We start from the raw sequence: 21,287 nt of genomic DNA, 5'->3' as shown, positions 1-21,287 counted from the left end.
GGCTGACTCTGCTCTAGGTAGGGGTAGATTAAGAGATTTACTGAAATTCAGAGGTGAGAGAAATATTATGTACATGCTCAGGTTTTTTTTTTTTTCCCTATGACAATGAAAATTATCTGAACTCTCTTCCTCTGAGATGACCTTTTTCAGTGAGTCATCTCCATAGCTACCACTTCCATGGTGAAATGGGGTGAATTCTTACTTCGCTTGAAAACAGAACATGAAAAATGGCAAACAAATTACTTCCAGTGTATTGACCGGTTATTTAATACTACTGTTCGCTGAACATCAAATATGGCTACAGTGATCCAACTTCTTAAATAAAAAGTCTCAACTACAAACAAACTGATTATGAGTGCTGAGGATGCAAAATTGTCACAACCGAAGCCTTCCTGAAATTTAACAAAATGTCTGGGCAGTTTTCTCTTTGGGCAACTTTTACAGTCTGGCAATGAATTTTGGCAAAAAGTTACTGTGTGGCATGTTCTGAGAAGATCAGATGAGGAGAGGGACTCAGTCGTCACTGTGTTCATGATGTGTTACTCTTGAAAGTCCTTCTAAGGAGTTAGAATATATAACAACCCATCACTCTGTTGTAATCTAATTGACATGACAAATAGTAGTCCTACTCCTCCAACACAAGTAAGATTGTGTCCTCGCAAGCTGGTTGGCTCCTATTACAGGTTCCAGAAATCAAAGTGCTGCCTCATATATTTTAGCCATTCATTCTGCCATTGTTTTCCTTCAGATTTGCTATCTCCGGATGTGTCTCTGGATATTGTGTAAACAAATTGAGTCTTTGTTTATTTTTTAAATAAACAAAATTCAACCTCTGCTGCAATCTGCCTAGCCAACATCTTCTAGCTGAAATGGAATATTTCTCCCTATATGGAATTTAACAAATTGGAAAAAGTGCAAGCAAAGCTTCCATAATAGTAAGAGAAATAGCTGCAATGAATAGCTGCAGTGTTTGCTGAACTTCCTGTGCTTTCAGACTTTAAAAAAATATTTGTACTTGCTTTACTTTTTATGTGTTACAGGAAAAAAAAGATCTCTGCAATACTACTGTTAATACTGTGACTAAAAAAATCTAAAAATTAGGATTAAAAATCTGAAACTAGGAGAAATAAAAAAAGTTCTCACAGAACTACAGCCCTGGTCTATAGCTAATGACTGTTCTCACTGACTGAAAGAGATTTTGTCATTTTAGCAGCATTTTAGCCTATTACCAGGCTACTTTGCTGGTTTGAGAGATACCTGGGTTCTGGGTCATTGATAATAAGACCATAAGGAGTAATAGTCTTGTCAGATGAGGAAAATGCTCAATCACTTCCATTCTCTCAGTCCCATTTCCATAACTGGATGTAGATCTATGGCCCATAGCTTCTTACTCCATTGAGTATCAGGAATACAAGACCACTTTAAATAATTCTTATAGTTTTCTCTTGAGCTAATACCTTTCCCTCCTCAAAACATAAACTTCAGTAACTCAGAACCAACTGAGAAAAGGTAACTAGTTGACTCCTCTCTTTTTGACAAAAATAGAGCCCATAAACTTTCACCTCCTTTCAAGGTTTTATCAGTACGGGAAATGGAGAACTAGGAGGTTGTGATTAGTACATTTTGTATAATTCAGGTGCAGATATGAATAGCTTTTCTAATCCCAAGAAGACACACTTGAATTTTACTCTCAATCCTACTCACGAAAGTGTTTCTTTTCACATTTGTAGAATCAAATGGTCCTTGGACAATTTAGCAATAATCTAGTGGTCATAGCTTATTCAAATTTACATTAACTTAATGTTTGTATATGTAATGTTTTTAATAAATAACTCAGACAGTCTTAATTTCCAGCCAAGCTTTTGCTTACTATTTCTAAGTCTTTTCTTTTCTATTGTTCCTGCATTTCTTTCTTTGCAGTTTGTTTTCCCTGTGTCCACCACGTTTCTTTCTCATCTGTTATTATCAGCCTGTTTCTGTATCCGGTTAATTCTTTCTTCCTTTTGAGTCTTCAGATCTACTGAGACCTTCCTGCACTCTCATCTTGTAGTTTGGAGAGATTGTAAATAGCAACAAAAATACTTTTTTTGTTCCTTTGTTCTACTGTTCAAACCTGCTTCCAGGCCCTTTCAGTACTGGCTGAGTGGATGTATTGGAAAAAACTGCAGGTATTAAACAACACAGAAGATTATTTCCTATCTCTTTTTCTATTTAGATAAATCAATCTGTGCAACAAAGCACACAGGGGCTTTTTTCATCCATGAAAGTAGATGAAAAAATTGCTTATGGAAATGGCACTCAAACTATGCAAATATACACTTTTTTTTTTAAAGTGATTTAGCTTTCTACTGTAAAGCTCAATGAAAGGATGGAAGACAGGACTGATTAAAGAATCACAGGTTACCCATATAGCAAAATACATCCAGAAGGGTTGAACAAGACTGTACAAGTCCATTATTAGTGAGCAGGACTAATGACTGGAAGTAACATAAATAGCTTAACTATAGATTAACCATAGATTAACTATAGAGATGAGTGTGCCATCTGCAAAAAGATAAATATATGCACTTGTAGGAAACACTGTTGCAACATTGTATTACATATGTAGCACATATCAATACCAGACCTTATGAGGGAAAGGTGATTTTATTTTTATTTAAAATAAACATTGAAACCAAACAGGTTTCAGTCACTCACACTCACAATTTCATACTCTCAAGCGCCAGAATGTGTGTGTGTCCAAGAAGTCTGTACAACTGTCAGGTGCCAAAGCATGGGTGCTTAAGCTCTCTATCCAGCTGCCAAACACTATTGATGCTTGTGTCCAGATGTTTGGTTCAGGAGCCATTGCAATTACATGGAGAACAAGGGGTGCCAGCTGTCATGTCCTCCTCATGTCACCTGGGTCCTTCCTAGATTACCTACCATGTGCAAGATTTAGATATGCCTTTTTGCATTCTTTTTTGTAAAAGAGTGATCACTATCTCCATCCTGTCCCACCTCTGTGAGTCATTAGGATTTGGTCAATGCTCTTTGTCTCTAGATCCGGGTGTCTTGTGAAGCTGCACATAGATGCTAATTTGAGTGCCATTAGCACACGTCATGCTGAGAGCCCTTTCCCTGCTGTGTGCTGCTTCTTGTGCCTCCACACAGACATTCCCATTCATTCTCCATTCACACCAATTTTAGCCTTTCTATTACAACTCTCCACATCCAGAGGGGCCACAGTCTAAATTGTTTTCTTTACAAACATACTAATCCTGAGATCCACAGTGCCTGCTGCCGAAAGGGGTGGGTGATCTACTGACAAAGGACATGGAAAAGGCTGAGATACTCAAAGCTACCTTTGCCTTGGCCTTTACTGGCAAATTTTTCTTTCAGACATCCCAGATGTCTATGTCTAGTGGCAAAATTTGGAGAGGGAGACATACTACCAACAGCAAGGAAGGTGGAATTAGGGACTGTGTAAGTAAATTAAATGTATACCAGTCCATAGGATTGGACAGGTGGTGCATGTGAAGGTGTTGAGGAAACTGGCTGATGTCATGGTGTTGATTCCTATCATCTCTGGAAGACTGTGGCAACCAGAGGAGGTCTCCAGTGACTGGAAAAAGGCAAATATCATATCCATTATCTAAATAAGGTCCAGAGAACTACAGGCCAGTCAGCCTTACCTCTCTGCAGAGAACATCATGGAACTAATCTTTCTGGAAGCCATTCCCAGGCCCATGAAGGACAAAATGGTGATTTGGAAAAGCCAGCACAGATTTACTAAAATGTTTGTCTTCTATGATGAGATGTTTGGCTGTACAGATAAGGGGATAGAAGTGGATTACCTTGATTTTAGCAAAGTTTGTGAAGTGGTGTCCATAGCATCTTCATAGTCCAGCAGGGGAGATATGGAGTGGATGAGTGGACCCCCCTCCCAAAAAAGAAAAAAGAATTCAGCAATTCTTGAAGAAGAATTAAACCATAGTATTTCATATTTAGAAGAGACTTAAATACTTCTGCATTTTACTTTGATTTGCTTTAGTGACATCACCATTCCAGCATTACCAAATGTCTGATAAATACGAATGACAAAGTCCACCTCTGTAAGCAAGTGCTGGCCAGCTCATTCCAACCGGACTGGTCATTCAGAAGTTTGCACACTTCCCATGCTTCGGAAAACCTTCCGAGCAGGGAGGTTGGACTAGATGGTCTCTTCCAACCTCAACTGCTCTTGGATTCTGGGAAAAACAAGCTGAAGCACTCTACTCAAAGAGTAGTGGTTCACACTCCAAAGTCAAGCTGGCAGGTGGTTATGAGTGGTGTTCCTCAGTGTTGACACTAGATAATACCCCTTGGAACAATACAGGAGAGGGGGTCAACTGGATAGAAAGCAGCTTTGCAGAAAGGGACCCAGAAGTCCTGCTGGACATGTCAATGGTGTGCCCCCTCCAACAGTGAAGGCAAACCATATATTGGTATTGCAAAAGCATAGCCAGCAGTTCAAAGAAAGTGATCTCTTTGGCACTTGGGAGACTGCATCTGGAGACTGTGTCTGATTTTGGCCGCCGCAGTACAAGAAAGATGTTGACAAACCAGAGTGAGTACAGCAAAGGGCCAACAAGATGGTAAGGGCTGGAGCATGATATGTACAAGGAGAGACTGAGAGTGCTGAGTTTCTTCAGCCTGGAAAGAGAAGATTTAAGGGGCAATTAAATTGCTGTCTTCAACTACATTATGAGTGGTCATAGGGAAGATAAAATTAGACTTTTCTTGGAGACATACAGTAAAGGGACAAGAGGCAATGGTCTCAATGTGCAGCAAGAGAAATTCTAACTGGATCTAAGGAAAAAAATTCACAGTGAGGGTGGTTAAACACTGAAAAGGCTAAGGCTGTCCAGAGAGGGTGTGGAATCACCACTCTTTCAGATTGTCAAGTCAACTGGACAAGGTCCTGAACAACCCAACCTAACTTTGAACTTGGCCTTGACTTGAGTAGGCGGTTTAGACACGATGACCTCTGGAGGTCCTAAATTATTCTATGATTTTATGATCAAGTACTGCAGGATACTCAGCAGTAGTTGGGTCCTCCCATTGAAACTACTTGTGTTTTAAGTTGCTGTGGATTCATAGGTCCTGCAGCCCAGGTTAGATAGCTTCTCTGATTTGGAGCTTATGCAGCTGGATCTGCATGATGTGATGTGGCAGTACCTGAGGAGGTCCTTGTGAAGATGACTGATAAGAGAACTACAGTCTTTATCTTCTTCCCTGGTAAATCTGTATTTGGATCCACACAGTGGTTTTGCTTCTTACCTCATCAGTTTATTCCCTCAGAATATTTCCATTTAATACGCTTTGATTGTGAGGTCTTTTGCTAAAGTGCCCTGACAAGTAGTGACCTCAATCAGCTCCAGGACATGCATATTACCTGAGACCAACCTTTTCCAGAACTCTTGATTTGAGGACCTTGTAGCTGAAATCAAAAGGTGAAAATGAACAGACTTTGCATGAGGATTTTCAGCAAAACTCATTTTCTACTTCAGGCCCATAGCCTTTCATTGAAGTGCTCTCTTTTACTGTTGGCAGCTCACATCTGCTCACATGCTTCCAGCTCCCATATTCCTTTGAGGTATGGCATTTCTCTACAGGATTCATGCAATCCGTATCCTCTGACTCTAGTGGTTCTCTCAATTAAAACAGTTCCCATTCATTCAGGAAACTTGCCTCTTTTGTGTACCTTTTATGAATACTTATCTCGTTGTATTTTAAAATTAACAAATTAAATTAACAGCTGGTTTCTTTGTTTCCATCTGGGGAATTTACATTGCTCCAGCTCCCCTCCCTAAAGTTAAACATACTGAACAAGTTTTCATAAGATGCAGCCATTTCATTGTTCTCTTCGAACAAGATCTACTCAGATACTGTTGGTCTTTAAAGCTGTTGTATTCAGCAACAGAAATGATAAGGCTATGCATAGAGTTCACAATTCAGACAGAATTCATTAGGTTTACACGGAGATTTCCCAAATCACTATGTCCTGTATAACAGTTTTAAAGTTTTGTTTATTGCATGAAAATACACTCCGCCTGCGATGACATAGGCAAGTTAGCTATGACTCTAAAGAAATTATTTCCTGCTGCATTTAATAGTGCTATATTAATTTCATAAATGCCAAAGGTTTTGGTACCATTAAATCAGAGTTTAACTTTTGTTACAGCTCACTTCAGTTTTTCTTATTTAAATTGTATGGGATCAGATTTAAAATACCACTCATTATTTTTACTTTAGCTTAAACATGCCAGCCAGCATTTTCTTTCATACAAGTCTGTTTTAGAAAACTCTCTGCAGATGACAACATTTGTTGCAGTGTTGATGTGAACAAGGCAAATTTAACAAACTCCAGGATCTCGAACCGGTTTTCCTGTAAATAAAACGGGTTGTCCTAGATGAGGTGCCTTTCCCGAGTTCAGCTCACTCATCTTCATTCTAAAATATCCAGTAAAAGGATTTACCACCCAGTGCAGGCTCAGATGGGTGGCATATGTCAACTCTCTTGCGATTTCTACCAAGTAGGAATTTCACCCTTGCATGATTTTTGGCAGGGCATAGACACAACTAGTCAAGTTCTTCCCCCAAACTGGGGAGGAGTACTGCGGCAGAAGCAGCAACAGCTCCGAGTGCTTTAACATACTATATAAGGCCGAAAAGTTTCTGTAAATCGATAGCATTTAGAGAGAAGGGGCGGTGAAATATTTGATCGCACGGCTGTCACGCGGCTCAACCCCATCCACCGGGTTTTGGACGAGCACCGTCCGCCGGATCCCCGCGGCAGCTCCCACACGCCCGCGGGCCCCAGGCGGGCACCGGCAGACGCCCCGCGCGGGGAGGCGCCACCGCAGCACCGGCCCCGCCGCCGCCACGCCGCGACGGCTCCCGAGCGCAGCGGGAGCCCCGGTCACGAGCTCATCACACGGCAAAACGATCGGTCCCAACTTTGTTTTTCCGCAGCGCCAGCCACACCGCACCGCACCGCACCGCGCCTCCCCCGCCGCGGGCCGGCCCGGCCCCTCCCCCCGCCGCGGCACGCCCGCGCGGCACCTGCGGGAAACCCCGCACCAACCGCCGCGCTAGAGGCGCCGCGCGGCGTCTGCCGCCCCTCCCCCCCCCGCCGTGACTTGACGCGGCCTCGCCCCGCCCCGCGGATGGCGCTTCCCGCCGCCGCTCTGCGGTCACCCGCCCCGCCCCTCGCGCTGCTCGCGGCCCGCGGGCCCCGCCCCCGCCGCCGCTTCCCCTCAGCCGCCCCGCGGCGCCCCGCCCCCGCCTGCTGCCCGCCCCGCCCCCGCCCCGCGCCCCCTCTCTCTGGCGCCCCGCGGCGCTGCCTCTCCCTCGCGGTGACGTGTCGTCCTGGCAGCGGCGGCCCCCGGAAGCGGCGGGCGGCAGCGTGGGGCCGGCGCTGAGGCAGGGGGCGGGGGCGAACGGGAGCGCCGCCGCCGGAGCGGGCAGCGCCGCAGCGGAGCTCCGGCCCCTTCCCCTGCGCTTCGCTGCCGCAGCGGCACCCATGAGCGGGCTCCGAGCGCCCAGCCGCCCCGCGGGCGGGCGGGCGGCGGCGGGCACCGCGGTGCCGACCCGCCTGCTCGTGCTGGCGCTGCTCCTGGCCGCCGCCGCCGCTGGGGGATGCGGGCTGGAGGCGGCGGACGTGGCCGGCGGCAAGAGGGCAGCGAGGGGAGGCGCCGCGACGGAGAGCGCGGCGGTTATGGCAGGTAACGGCTGCCGTGCGTGCCGCCGCGGCGCGGGGGAGGGCAGGGCAGAGGAGGGAGCGTCCGTCCCGCCCGGGGGCCGCGGCGGTGCCGGGGGCTGCCGCTCGCCTCGCCCCGCGGGCGCTGCTTCCGCCGCCGGCTGCGGTGCCGCTGCGCGGGAGGCGCAGCCGCCCGAGCGCCGCTGGCCGCCCTCTTTCCTCCTCCTCCTCCCGCTCCTGCTGCCGCCGCGCGGGGCGAGTGGCGGCGCGGCTCTGCGGCGGGGCAGCCGGCCCCTGCGGGGATGCCGCCGCCGGCGGGAGCGAGCGGGGCGGCGGCAGTAATGCGGTACTGTCGGCGGCGGGGGCCGCGCGGCCCGCCCGCCCCCCCGCGGGGAGCCGGCGGCAGGATGTGTGCAGGATCCGCTCAATGCCGCTTTGTTGCGGTCCGGGGCCGCTTCTTCCGCGTCGGCCCCCGCGGTGCTGGGCGGGGGCGGCGGCGCCCGCCGAGGCGCAGGTAGCGCCGCAGGGCAGCGCCGCCGGCTGCGGGGCTGCCGCGGAGCCAGATGCTGCAGCGGGAGCCGCGTTTCCCCGCCCCCGCACGCCCCCCGCCCTGCGGGGGGCTTCGGCGCCCCCGAGAAGGGGAGGGGAGGCGCGGAAAGCTTTCGCTTTCAGTTAATATTTTAGAAAGCGAATCCGTTAGCGCTGCTGTACTCCTGGTGCATGGTAATGCTGCAGTCGAAAACGGGATTTGCCCAGAAACATCTGAAATAATCTCGTCAGTGGACTTTGACTGCTCCAGAGAAGTGCCTGCATGCATTTTGAATCTTAACAATAAGTAGTAGGAAATTTCACCATCTTCAGACACTGCTCCATTAGAAAGATTGGATTTGTATGTTAGGAAGTATTCAAAAGCATTCACAACTGTGTTGTGTTATAATGTGCGTTTTCAAGAAGCACATTATGAGCGTGGAAAAAAAAAGCACATAATTGGAGGGAGAGGGCAGAAGAGAGAGGAGGAAAAAACCCTTCTAAATCTAAGTTGTGTGTGCTTCTTATCAGAGCAAAAGCTTCTGATGTTATTTGAAACAGCAGTGACATCCTGAGGTAAGATTACTAGACTTCAGTGGATAAAGTCTGCACATATTTCTTATTGGCATATATCTATCACTTATAACATGTTTTTTAATTATAATCATTGAAACTTCAACTTGATTCCTGAAGTAAATTGGAGATGCAGGTGTAAGGTGACATTATCTAGTGATCTTGTTTGAAGACTGGGCATGTTTCTGAAATCTGAATTGTCCAGTTTGTTGGCTTGCTGTGTGAGCTGGGGAAGGTGGGACATCCACAGTCGGTGAAGGAGGAGTCATAGCTCCAGGGGTGTTCCGAAAACACTGCTTTGGAACAGCTTTTTCGTCAGATGTAATTAATCTGGTTGTAGGTGGTATTATATGGTGCTTGCTATGTATAGTGCTGATGCTGTCTACATTTCACGCATAGCCAATTTTGAAGTGTCAGTTTGTATGAAAAAGTCAAGATCTTTTTTCATATTTTATGGACTGTAAAATCACTGTGGTTAGATGCTTGTCACTCCCCTACATCCCAAAAGAGTGAATCTTGTGAAGAAATAAATTTGTTCAATAAATCTAATGTCTGATGGATGGATTTTTATATATTATTTATTTTCCACACTGAACTGTTGTGTAAGCCTAAGAAACATCTTGGAATTAGTCTTAATCTTTAGGAGGTTTTGAACCGTATGCACCCTCTTGATAAAATACATTTTTTTTCAGTCAGTATCTTCAGTTGGTTGTGTGTCTGGTTGGTAACTAACCCAGACAGTTTGAGTGACTGTGCCAGAAGAACTCTTGAAGCTTGGGAGAAAAATATAGGCTTGTTCAGGGAATGAACATGAATGAAGTCATATTGTCTGGCATTCCTTTCTTGAAGATGAAGCCTGTAGATGGGACATCGAGTTCGGTCAGATTTTAAACACTCAGCTGCAGAAGAACTGTTATTTTACTCATTTGCCCTTTTGTGTCTAGTCTTGATGCCCTTTTGTGTCTAGTCTTGATGCCCTTTTGTGTCTAGTCTTGATGCCCTTTTGTGTCTAGTCTTGATGCCCTTTTGTGTCTAGTCTTGAGTGCTAAACAAGCCAAAAAGGATGGAGGAGAGCAGCAATAGGGACTGAAAGGCTCAGAAAAAAATTAAGTTGCTTTAGTTTGGGGGTGGTGGTGGAAAAGGCTGTGGGAGGTTTGTGTTGCTAAATATATGCAACTAGCTCATAAAAGAACATCGATTTAAAAAAAGAAAAACCCTTTTTCCATCTTCTCTGTGGTTGAGAGGAAATGGCTTATATTGCAGTGGAGGAGATCTAGATTAAATATTAGCTGGACAGTTTTTACCTGTAAGATGCTAGTTATATAGGTGATTCAACAAATTCCTGTCATTGGAAGTTTTTGCTGGGTTAGAGAAGTTGGCAAAGGTAATCTAGAGATACACTGATAGGCAGCAGAGCACACAGGCTGTGCGACTCATTTAGGACTAGGAAGTAGCCCATGATTTTGCTCTTGCCATATTTCATCAGACGTTTAGGGCTCACTCAATTGTTTACTTATTAGATTATCATTGCTGCTGTCTTTTGTGTATGCCCTTTTAATGGCACTTTTTAAATGACAGCTGTATATGTAATATCTGACACTACTGAAGGCATTTAGTCATGGTTATGAAAATCAAATCAACAAAACTGTTTCCACTGAGTGGAAATATGGCAAGGCTGTCTTCATTTTTATTCATTCTGAGTCCGTGCTTGCTCATTGTTTGATTTGATAAAGTTTTAAGGAATCTTCTATTCCAAGCATCGCCACTGTGCTTTTGCTTCAGAGTGATTGACCAAGTTGCTTTGTGACTCTGGAGAAATATTTTTTTCCCTCATTTAAAAGTCTAAATTTAAATTGCTGATCAGGAAATTAGTTCCTCTTTGAGGTGAGGGAGAGAGTCCGGAATTATATTTGAATAATGAAGTTCTTTCAGAATGGTTGATAGCGTTTAGCTAGACCATTCTGAAGGGTAGCACCACTGAAGAAACAACATAATGTAAGCTTTTTCTGAAAGTCATTGGAAGACTTGTGCTGTTTTTAGTGAATTTCCATTCTGGAATTTCTCTATCATTTTAACACTCGGAGTTGTTCAAGTTAATGTGACTCGGAAGTGAGGCTCTTGAGAAGTGAGAATTTCTAGTAAACTATTTTTTAGCTGCAACTTCACGATTGGTTTAAACCTCTCTAATGTGGGTAGCTGCTGAAGGGTGGTTTTCCCTCTCTGGGAGCTGATCCCCACCCCGGATGGCAATGTGAGCAGCAGCGTTAGCACAAGAGAGGAAGAGGCAGCAGGCATGCTCATCCCAGGTTTGCTGTTGACAAGGAGGGAGGGAGTTCCTGCTCCCCCTTCTAGTTTGAGCTCTTCTTGTCCCTAGTGTCTGTAAGCACTGACTGCTGCTTTGACCTGCAGGAATGTGGCAGGAAGCAGGCAACAGAAAAGCCAATGGATTTCTTATCACACTCTTTCATGAGATGCTTTAACTAGCACCAGCTCAAGGAAGAGGGTGGGATTGTGCGAGTGGGGTCAGGAGTGGGAGAAGGGATGTCTGCCCCTGTGATGGCAGAGAGTCATTAGCTGTTTGTAGCATTGCATCCCTGAAGTGACTATGGAAGCACAGTATCAGGGATTAGTGACTTTCTTTAGCTAGAGTAATCCATTTCAAAGTTGGTGCTTGTGTGTGAGGCTTTGTGTATGCTGCGGTAACACAAAGAGTGCAGTGATTCTGATCATGTAGCAAAATGATCTTTGCATGAGTATTTTTGCCAGCACAGGTCTTAAAAGGTTGTGAGCCATGAGATTTCTGTCACTTCTCTAGCAAACTGCTTTTTAAGGTTAGTAATTTCTTTAGTGGCAAAAGCTGAACATCCTGAGCTTGTTTTGTTCTGCAACTCACATTTCGAGGTCCGTGGTTGAGCACTTCATGATCTAGTCTTACCATTTCTCCTGGGTTGACAGAAATTAGAGTCCTTCTGTCATTTAGTTCATGAGAATGCCTCAGTGCAGTGTCATCAGTCCCTGAAATCTGGTTATTCATTTCTTCTCTGTTCTCAGTTTTCCCAGATTTTATTTCTTAGTATATTCCTTACTCTTGATAAAGAATAGGAAAAATCCAACAAAGAAACCTTGTGCAACTAGGTTTTAGGCTTTTGATTGCTCAATCAGCAGTTGGTATATTGGCATAACTGCCAGGTACAGACAAAGACAGCTGCAGTTGCCTGGATTTGTAGAGATTTTTGAAACAAAGATAAAATCGATAGCCAGCAAAAAGCGTAGTCTTTGTTTATGTAGTTAATGTTGATTTCTGACCAGCGGCACTGGAATCCCACTTAGAGATAAGATCTCAAGCACTTGAAATTTCCTTTGCCTACAGCGGAGTATTTCTGCCTAGCAGGCTTTTGGGAGCTTTCATTGTAACTTTTCAGTGTTCCTCGGAAGAGTTCTGCGTGTTCTGGCATCCTGTGAACTTTTTTGTTTTCTTGACCGTCAGCTTCATCTCTCCTGAAGACTCCTCTGGTCTTACTGTTGGGAATTTGCCAGGTTATTTTGCTGCTGTTTTCGTTTTCTTTGCTCACCGCAGTCTGAAGTAGACTCTCTCTTAAAAATCTTTGCCACCCTACCCGGGCATTCCCGGGTGGCTTAGTACCGTCTCTCCATCAGCAGGTTCCTGTGTCGTTTTTTCAGCTATCGGCTCTCTAAAGAAATCTGGGCTTTGCTGGGGACCTCCTACCAAGCCCTGACTAGCTGCTCCATACAGAACTCGGGCATGACTCATTCTTTTCTAACTAACCCCAGTGATACTGGTCTATCCTAACTAGGTTGAGCTGGCAGGTATCTGTCGCAGGAGGGCTGGATCCGTGACAGGCAGTTGATCTTGTGAAGCTTTCCCATGAAGATGTTATCACTGTGAAAAACACTTAAAATGTAGTTTGCCAGTTTCCTTTTTTCAAGTTCGTATAAAGTAAACAATTTATTTTTCTTTCAATTGATCCATAGCGTGTGTTGTGATTTATATGCTCTCTTGTATTTAATATTTATGTTCTTGATCAGTACTAGGCGAGAAGAGCATATTGAAAAAAGCTGTTACGCTGGGGGACAGGAAGAATTACTGTGGTTTTCAGGTTTTTGTGCTTTCTAATGCACTGTCTAAAACTCTGTCAAAAGAAGTGTATCTCACAAGAGCTGACTTTATTTACTGCAGGATCAACGACATGAGAAGAATTCATTGGCATTAGACTGTTATATCTGTGAAAGCAGCTTTTTAAAATACAGGAATTTGAGATGTTTATCTTGACCATATATGGTATGTGTTAAGAGTAAATAATCACTGTGTATGTTATCCTAAAATAAGCATGTATACACTTTACAAAGGTGAATTTCAAGTTATTACATAAGCTGCTGTTATTTTTCCTTTTGGATATATTACTAAGTCTCACATGTTACTATGGAAACTATCTTTGCATATCTGAAAGGGGGAGTGGGTGAATAAAAAGAAGATACAGTTATAACATAGAAGTGGCATAAACGAATGTGATGACTGTATTATAACATTTGAGTTTCTATCTACTTCTGTGAAAACTTCAAACTTAACTGTGAAGAATCACATACTTCTTTCTACATCTGTTTTTTTCTTCTGAACCTTGCTCCTTTTCCATCAAATCCCTGAAGCACGGCATTTTTCAGAGGCCTATTAAAGGAGTCATTAAATCTGTTTAATGAAAATTACTCTGGAGTTTTAACTAAAATCTTTATTTGAAATTGAAGATAATGTTCTTGGCAGAACAGTTAAGAATTTGAGTTAACAGAACCCATTAACAGAACTGTTGACTCATTTGAGTCAACAGAATTTGAGTTAACAGTTAAGAACCACTTTTCTTTGTAATCTCATTCTTGTGGTCTTTAGCAAGGAATTTTAAGTATATCAGGAGAATATTTTCTTTGTATGCAGATAGCATTATATCACTGCAAATGAATCTTTCTTGCTTCTCTAGTGATCCCTGGATGCAGAGGTGGAAGGGAACCTGTCACTACCTATTGTGGCTTGTATTGCAAACCGCAAGCAGCACCACAGAAACTTGTGTTAATTGGAATGGTGGTTGAGGCTTCTTGGGTTGAACGAAGCCTTTTCAGTTCCTGCAGTAGCTCAGATTTTATAGGAATGCAAAAACAGCTTTGATCCTTCCCCTCTAGGCCATGTTTTCTGTTTCCTACCTTTTCCTTTGCTACTTGAAATGTTTAAAAACTGACAGCAACCAAGCCCTCTGTACTGTTTCCAGTTAAAATTCTGGATTTTGTGTACAGTTTGTTTCTGCAGTTAATTGTTTGTGAGACATTTTGCTATTTGGCCTCCAAAACCAGGGTGGACATTGAACAGTGGTATATCTGAAAATATTTAAAGCTGTGTTTAAGAAAAGAAATCATGTAAAATATTAATCTAAATGAGTTTTTATCAAATAAAAAATTAGAGAAAACATTTTGGAGTTCTAAACTCTGTGTAAGTTTCCTTAAAACTGGAAACTTTCCATACCTGCAGGTGTGGTATGGTAGCTTTCTGGCTTTGCAGTTTAGAATAAAGGAAGGAGCTAGCTATATGTGGATTGCTAAGCACATGTAGTAGTGTTGAGCAGATAAAGGAATATATATTTTTTTGATTCTGTAAGGTGACTATGTGAACTGAATTAATGAAAATAGTTTCGTGCAAGTTAGGTGTGTCATTTAGAAAGGAAATTTTCACACAAACATTATTTTCTATTTATATTTAATAATTCTAGTAAACTGCCATTCAGATTTGTTGTCCTCAATAACTCCTGAACACTTCCTGTTTTTTTTTTTTTTCTGTAGAGGTGGTGGCAGTTGATAGCTGAGTGGATGGCTAAGTGATTTTTTTGACTTTGCATTCTCTGTTTATATACAGAAATATGTTCAGTAAGATTTGCTAGAAAATTATCAATATGACTCTTGTTCATATGCTGAAATTCCGTAGTCCCAACTACAGGATTTTACTTGAAACAACATTTTGATGAGTTTTTCCTCTTCTACCTGCGTTATTGAGCAGGTGATTTTTTTTTCCATTTCTATGCCTAAGCCTAAAGCAATTAACACCACATTTTTATGTTTTTTTTCTCTGTAATTATAGTGAACTCAGTCTTAAAATGACATACTCAAACTTGATTAGCTTTTTTCTGAATTTGAAATGCCACTCGGTATTTTTGTTTGAAGAACAAGCAAGAAAGATTTTACTGCTAACAAATAAACAAAACACCCAAACCACATGATGCATGATGATTTTGAAACAAATGCTAAACTTAATCATTCTGAGTAGGAGACTTCCTTCTACAGTAGAACTGTTTTTAATTCTTGATTGCTACATGTAGAAGGTTGCGAGATAATTTCTTACTGTAACATTGCATGCCTGTAAGAAACACTGTTGGCTTAAGCTATTTTTCATTGCCTAAAGATTTAAAAATTGTTAATTTTAATTTTTGTCCTTGTGCTTAGTATGGTTTACTGTTTCATAATATCATTTAGCTCATACTTACACCATGATGTAGCAAGATGCAAACAGAAAAGGATAGAGACTTTTTTTCAATTTTTAGTTGCAGATGGCTTTCTTCAGGACACCTGTCTTGTTCTGTGTATATTAACCTTTTCTTTTTCTTTGAAAGTCTTAATTTTGCTGGTACTGTTTTGGAGCATGGCAGTCTCAGTCTCTTCTCTCCTTCTGCCCTGTTCATATTCTCTGAATTCATCTACTGAAACACAGTTGGCATAGCTATAAAGGGTGTTGTAGTTACTTTTGAAACAGCTCAGTAATAGTAAAGTACATATAAGAGACAGTGAAATGAATTCCATTGACTCTTAAACATGTGAACTTGTGTTATGTGTTCTCCTGGACTTCATTCTAACACTGCATTTCAAGTAAATTAATATTTTGGTTTTGGTTGTATGCAACTGCAGTTCCTGTAGCTGGTCTTATTTTGGCTGTGTTGCAGGCAGTGAGTATGAGACCTGTAGCTCTGTAGTCTTTTAAGGATGTGGCTTTGCTATCAAAATAAACTGACTTCAGTGTAGCCTGTTCCTGCAAAAAGGGATGCTCCTCCTTTGTGCTTGCTGCTTCCTCTTCCTCCCTGCCTGTTCTCCATGTGTTTTGACTGCTTCCTTAATGTTATTTTGGCTTAAGGTGAGCTATTTTGGGGAATTGACTGAGCTGGAAGTTAATCTTGATATTTTTCAGCAGGATTGGGTCCCCACTTCAGTTCACTGCACAGCTGCACAAGGGTGTCTGCAGGAAGATAAGTTTTGGAGGAAGGTAGTGTTATCCTTTTTGGTAGAAGCCCACATGTATCAAGTAAATAGTAAGTGACTGAGAAAGGTGGGTAAGTGAGATGTGGCTACCTGTGAAAGAGCAGTGTTTTACTTAGATTTTATCGTCTGTGAAAATAAAAAATGGCATTTAAAATTGATAAAGGAAAGTCTCCCTGTACAAATTCTGTGAATTGAGTCTTTCAGATTGTTAGTAGAGCCAAGATTTTAGCAGGGATTTCTAGAGATTGGTCATTATGAATACTACCCTAATTTATAAAAAAATCTTTGTTTTCTAATGAAACCTTTGTTTCAGGAGTTAAGTCAGTTTTTTACTACTGCAAAGGTCTTTGTCTTTGATTTATTGTAAGATAGTGTTAAAATTAAAATCACTTGCCTGGCATAATTATTTAGTCGCATAAAGCAAAGCTGATGAAATATGGTTTTATTAATGCAGGATAATAAAGACATATCTCATGCTGATTACGCTGTAGATATGTACCAGCTCAAAAGAGAAAAAGAATCCATCTGAACTCCAAATGCATCCAACTGACTACTTTTAAATAGCTTTGTTGTAAAGGAATCCAAGTAAAACTGGTTTGTTTACTTTATTAAGTCAACATCTTTCCTAAGAAACTAGGCATCTGCAATGCCTGTCCTTTTTTTGTCACAAAAGGACTCAGGCACTTGTTTTACTTTGTCTCATGTCTGTTTATTTATTGTATCCTATGCATAGTAGTCAAGGCTCTAATTTCTCTTGATACTGAAGAGTGGTAAGAGGCAAAATGCAACTTCCTCATTCCAGAAACATGGAAGCTGTATACACAGCCTTGGCTAGGATCAGGCCCACAGGAATTGCTATTTCCTTACAAAAGGGTGATAAAAAAATCACAGGTAAAATATTATCTTAATGGGAAGAAAAAGGTTGGCATACATGATGTATTTTCACAGTGTAGAAAGATTACAAATGGAGAATTACACTACTTGGCTTATAAGTGGTTGGAAGTTTGGCGAGTAGCAGGATGATGATGCTACCTGGGACCCAGCGTAAACTGCAGGTGCCTGCACACATCTCTAGAGGTAATTTGTGTGTGGTAGGATAATGAGAAGGCAGATGAAAAACCAATGTGGGAAGGAAGAGAAAGGAAGGGAGGGGCTTATTTAATTGGATATTTTCATATCCTTAAATATACACTTGAATTGGATTTAATTGAATAATTGGAATTCTGATTATCTGTTATCATTCTGATTTTTGGGAGTAATTGTGGATTGCTCTTTAGGAAGAGCGTGGTGGTTGGTCGTGAAGGAATGCTACAAATCTGTGAGGAGAGGAAAATAGCATGACATATCGATGTTGCTGTATAAGCTCAGTTTGTCCACAGACTGCTTGAAAGCAATTTTGTCATCCCATCTTGAAATATGTAAAACTAGAAAAAGTTTGAATAAAGCTGGCCAGAGCTTTTTGTATATGTGAAGTGTGTTTTTCTTTATGAGGAGAAACTAGATAAGAACATCTTGGTTTAGAAAAGACCTGATCTGAGCCTGTAGTTCTTTGGATGCTGAAGCCAGTATATTTGTTGGGGACTGTGGTCAGCCTGTGCTTTTCCTCATGCTGAGCTATTTCAGCTCATTAAACTGATAGAATATTGCTGGGTTCATTTTCTGTGGGAATAATTTGTCAAAACTGGCTAAGCAAAGGTTGGATGAACCCTGGGTTAATGCAGCAAAGGAAGCAAGGATGCGTGGCAAGGAAGGCCAAGGAGGTGGAGGAAGAGAGGGATGGGGACTGTAGCAGCCAGCAGTTAGATGGGTTTCAAGTCTTACAAGTGAGGATGTGATAGAGCACTTTGGAAACCATGAATATTATAAAGGAGGCAACTACAGGAGGACTGCTAGTTATTTTCATGATGTGAGGTCTGGTACTGTTTGTTGAAAATCGGGAGAAAGTTTAAAATAGACTTCCAGCCCCCCTAGTTTCTGTGGGGTTAAAGAGAGAGAATACCTGTATGAACAGGTGGAGTTGAACTAGGAAAGTTATTGCAGCAGATGGTTTTGCAGACCAAAAATGAGTGGGTTTTTTTGTTTTTTTTTTTTGTTTTTTGTTTTTTTATGGAAGAGTTGTTCTTCCCTGCACCCTCAGTGTGCTGCGCCATCTGATGCTGAGCAAGGTGGTGCTAGATGGACTTCTTTGGGTCAGTATGACCAGCTCATGTTTTTGCTAGTATTATGTGTAGCTGTAAGGTACAGTTGTGTCATCTGAGACAAGGCAGTTCAGCAGGTGCTTGCTGTTTTCCCTTCAAACTTTATTTTTGGTTTTGTGCAAAAAAGTGTGTGACTGGTAATGTAGAAAGAATAAGAGTAAGATGCCTCAAGGAGAATATCATAATGTTGTAGTATGTTCATCATAATTTATATGATAAGTTTTTGGAAGCGTTGTTATGTGGGGGATTTTTGACTTGAGTATTGGCAAAGTTCTTGCTAGCACTGATTCACTTTGTAAACTGAGCTTATTGGACTGTTTTTCTTGCATTTTTTTCTTTTGGCTTGCAATCTTCTAAATGGTATCTGGAGGCTGAAATTTCTTTTCTGCCAAAAGTTAGTAAAATTACAATTACTTTCTTGTTTTTGCTTTTTACTCTTTTTAGATTTCTACACCCAAAATACTTTGTCAGCAGCAGATTACCATTCTCGCAGAAGCCAAAGAACAAGACAACCATTTGTTGTCTCGTCCAGATTATTGCTTTCATTCTTTGAATATAAAAGTAGTAGTTGATTATCCAAATGAATAGCATTTGTTGGAGTTTTAACTATACAAATGCTAGAAATAAATGCATTAATTCTGATCATTGTTCTGATATTGTATTTTTTGCTGTGTGAAGTGTTTGAGAAGTCATCTATGTTTAGTTTTTGGATACCTAGTAGAGAATATATTTCCTGGATGTTTTCTTAATATTAGTATGTGAGACAAGTGCGTGAGAAACATGGTATAGGCTGTCTTATGTCATTCATACAGGTGGTAAGTACGGGTGCTAACTCAAACTAAAATTTGCCAAGTATTGTAGTTAGTGCTAACGCTGGGGCAGACATTGTAGCTTTCCTAATAACTCATGTCTGCAAGTTGTGAATACCCTGCTACACTTGCGTCAATAGTGATGGGCCTTTGGTTCTGACATGTTTGCTTGTTTTATAAAATAACCCTACCTGATGATGTCAGACTTCTCATTTATTAACAAAAAGTGAAACTTGCTTGCTCTTGGGCCTATCTCAAGCTTCTATTAAACATGGATTACTTCAAAGTAAAAGTTCTAGTTAATTGGTTTGTTAAACAGATGAAAACCTTTATTTTACTGCTTGAGTGTTAGGCATTTTCTGTTTTCTAATTGAAATGGATATGATGTTTATTTGCAATTAACAAAATCAATGATGTCAGTTATTTTTTCCCTAACCTGAAAGATTTGAAAGACACTTGGATATACTTTACATATCTGAATATGAATTACTCTTTTTACTATTAGAGATTGCTTTTTTTTGTTCAGGCGTTATGGCCCAAAGGATGGGTTGCAGCTATCCTCCCACTTCTGTCTGGCTGTTTTTTCTCAGAGGAAGTTGGGAAATGCTGATTTGTATTTGGCTGAGCAGGCAGAAAGCCTTACCGTTTATCTCGGCACTTCCCAAAGGGGTGGAAGCATGTGGGATGGTTGCTGGTGGGGTACAGGGCTGGAGCAGAAGGAAGCAGCCAGCCTCAGGAGCAGTTGCTGCTTCCCACACTGGATGTTTCCAGCAGTGAGCTTGCTTGGCTGTCTTCAGCTTCTCTGGCTGCTGATGGTGCCAAGGCTATTGTTGTTAAACTGCTCTTCCAGAATACTCTATTGTTTGGAACTGGTATTTCTCACCATGCATGCTTCAACTTGTGGTGGTGTCATAATAAAGTAGCAATTGCTGTGCACCATTCCCTGCATCACCTCTTCATTATTTTCATTTGCTGTTTAACTCTGTTGAGTTAGTGGCACTCAGAGTCGTTAAAGCACTTAGCACAGTGTTACTTGATCAGAACTTCTAAGGATGGGATTCGTTCTGCATCTCTTGAGGTGCCTGTATCAGAGCGAGGAATCCAGGATCCTTTTATAACAGTATGGAAAGCAAGCTTGTCTGACCATGAGGTTGAAAGCACTGTTTGGGCAGGCGGATCACACCATAGACTCTACTTGCTGTGTCAGATAGATTTCCCTTGAACACAGAGATCCTGGATGCTTACCTCAGATATAGGCAAAACAGTTTCGCTCCCAGCTTTATATGAAATTTTGTCTAGGAGAAGTGCCTAAGCCTCTTTCTATATCTAACCCTAAATACTTTTTATTTGCATCAGATATTTTTTAATGTTTTGTTAATGTGTCTAAGTTTCTGAATGCTAGAGAATGAAAAATTACTGCTCATGTTGGATATTTTGATATTAATTTGATATTTACATTCACAGGGCTTCTAAAAAGCACTTGAGTCTTGTTTCCTAGGTTGTTTAACTTTAAGATGTTACAGGATTAGGTTTCGGCCAATCAGTAATACAAGCTAGGAAGCTATAATTAATATGTTACTCACAGGGGAAGGGGAGGTGGTGTTAACTCCTTCTCCCCATCTTTGATATCCTTGTTAGCCATAATTTATTACTTTCAGAAGGTGTGAGACTTCTTAGTAGATGGCTTTTTTTAAATAGACAAGATGATCTATGCTTGAAGTCATTTTAGCTTTTAGTCTGTTCAACAGATTTGTCTTCATCTGAATGGCTGGATTGCAATGTAAGGAAATGAATATTTTTAGGATGCAATAAAAATTTGAGAATATATTTTGTAAAGTTTAAAAAAAAATCCTTAACTGTTAGTTGGGGAATACTGTTGCATTTGCCTTGTCTTGTTTCTCCCACCCCAACAGACCTTGTGCGCTTTCTGTGTTTTGTGCATGTGCCGCAAACTTCTTAATGGGCCTTCTCACCTCATTTGGTTCACTACTTTAGGCATACTTGCATATGATTCATGTTAGCTAAACTGCCACCTTTGGTCTAGTTTAAGAACAGAAAAGGAATACAAACAAGCTAAATACTTTCATGTTTTCTTGCCAAACTCTTGATGTCTGTCTTGTACAATGCTGAGCCTACCTGCACGTAATTGAAAAT

The 21,287-nt window shown here is 41.8% G+C and overlaps 1 protein-coding gene across 1 annotated transcript in view; it reads left to right on the top strand.

Annotated features, from left to right (window-relative positions):
• Window positions 1-7,355: 7,355 nt before the first annotated feature.
• STIM2 (stromal interaction molecule 2) overlaps window positions 7,356-21,287 on the top strand; it is a 73,957-nt gene continuing 60,025 nt past the window's right edge. Inside the window, exon 1 of the mRNA XM_064511335.1 lies at window positions 7,356-7,748. Within this exon, the coding sequence (XP_064367405.1) occupies window positions 7,547-7,748 (202 nt within the window). The 5' untranslated portion in view covers window positions 7,356-7,546. The remainder of the gene's footprint in view (window positions 7,749-21,287) is intronic.

This window comes from Dromaius novaehollandiae, chromosome 4 (genome assembly GCF_036370855.1).
Source record: "Dromaius novaehollandiae isolate bDroNov1 chromosome 4, bDroNov1.hap1, whole genome shotgun sequence".
Taxonomy (NCBI): domain Eukaryota; kingdom Metazoa; phylum Chordata; class Aves; order Casuariiformes; family Dromaiidae; genus Dromaius; species Dromaius novaehollandiae.
This window is presented reverse-complemented; position numbering and strand designations above follow the sequence as displayed.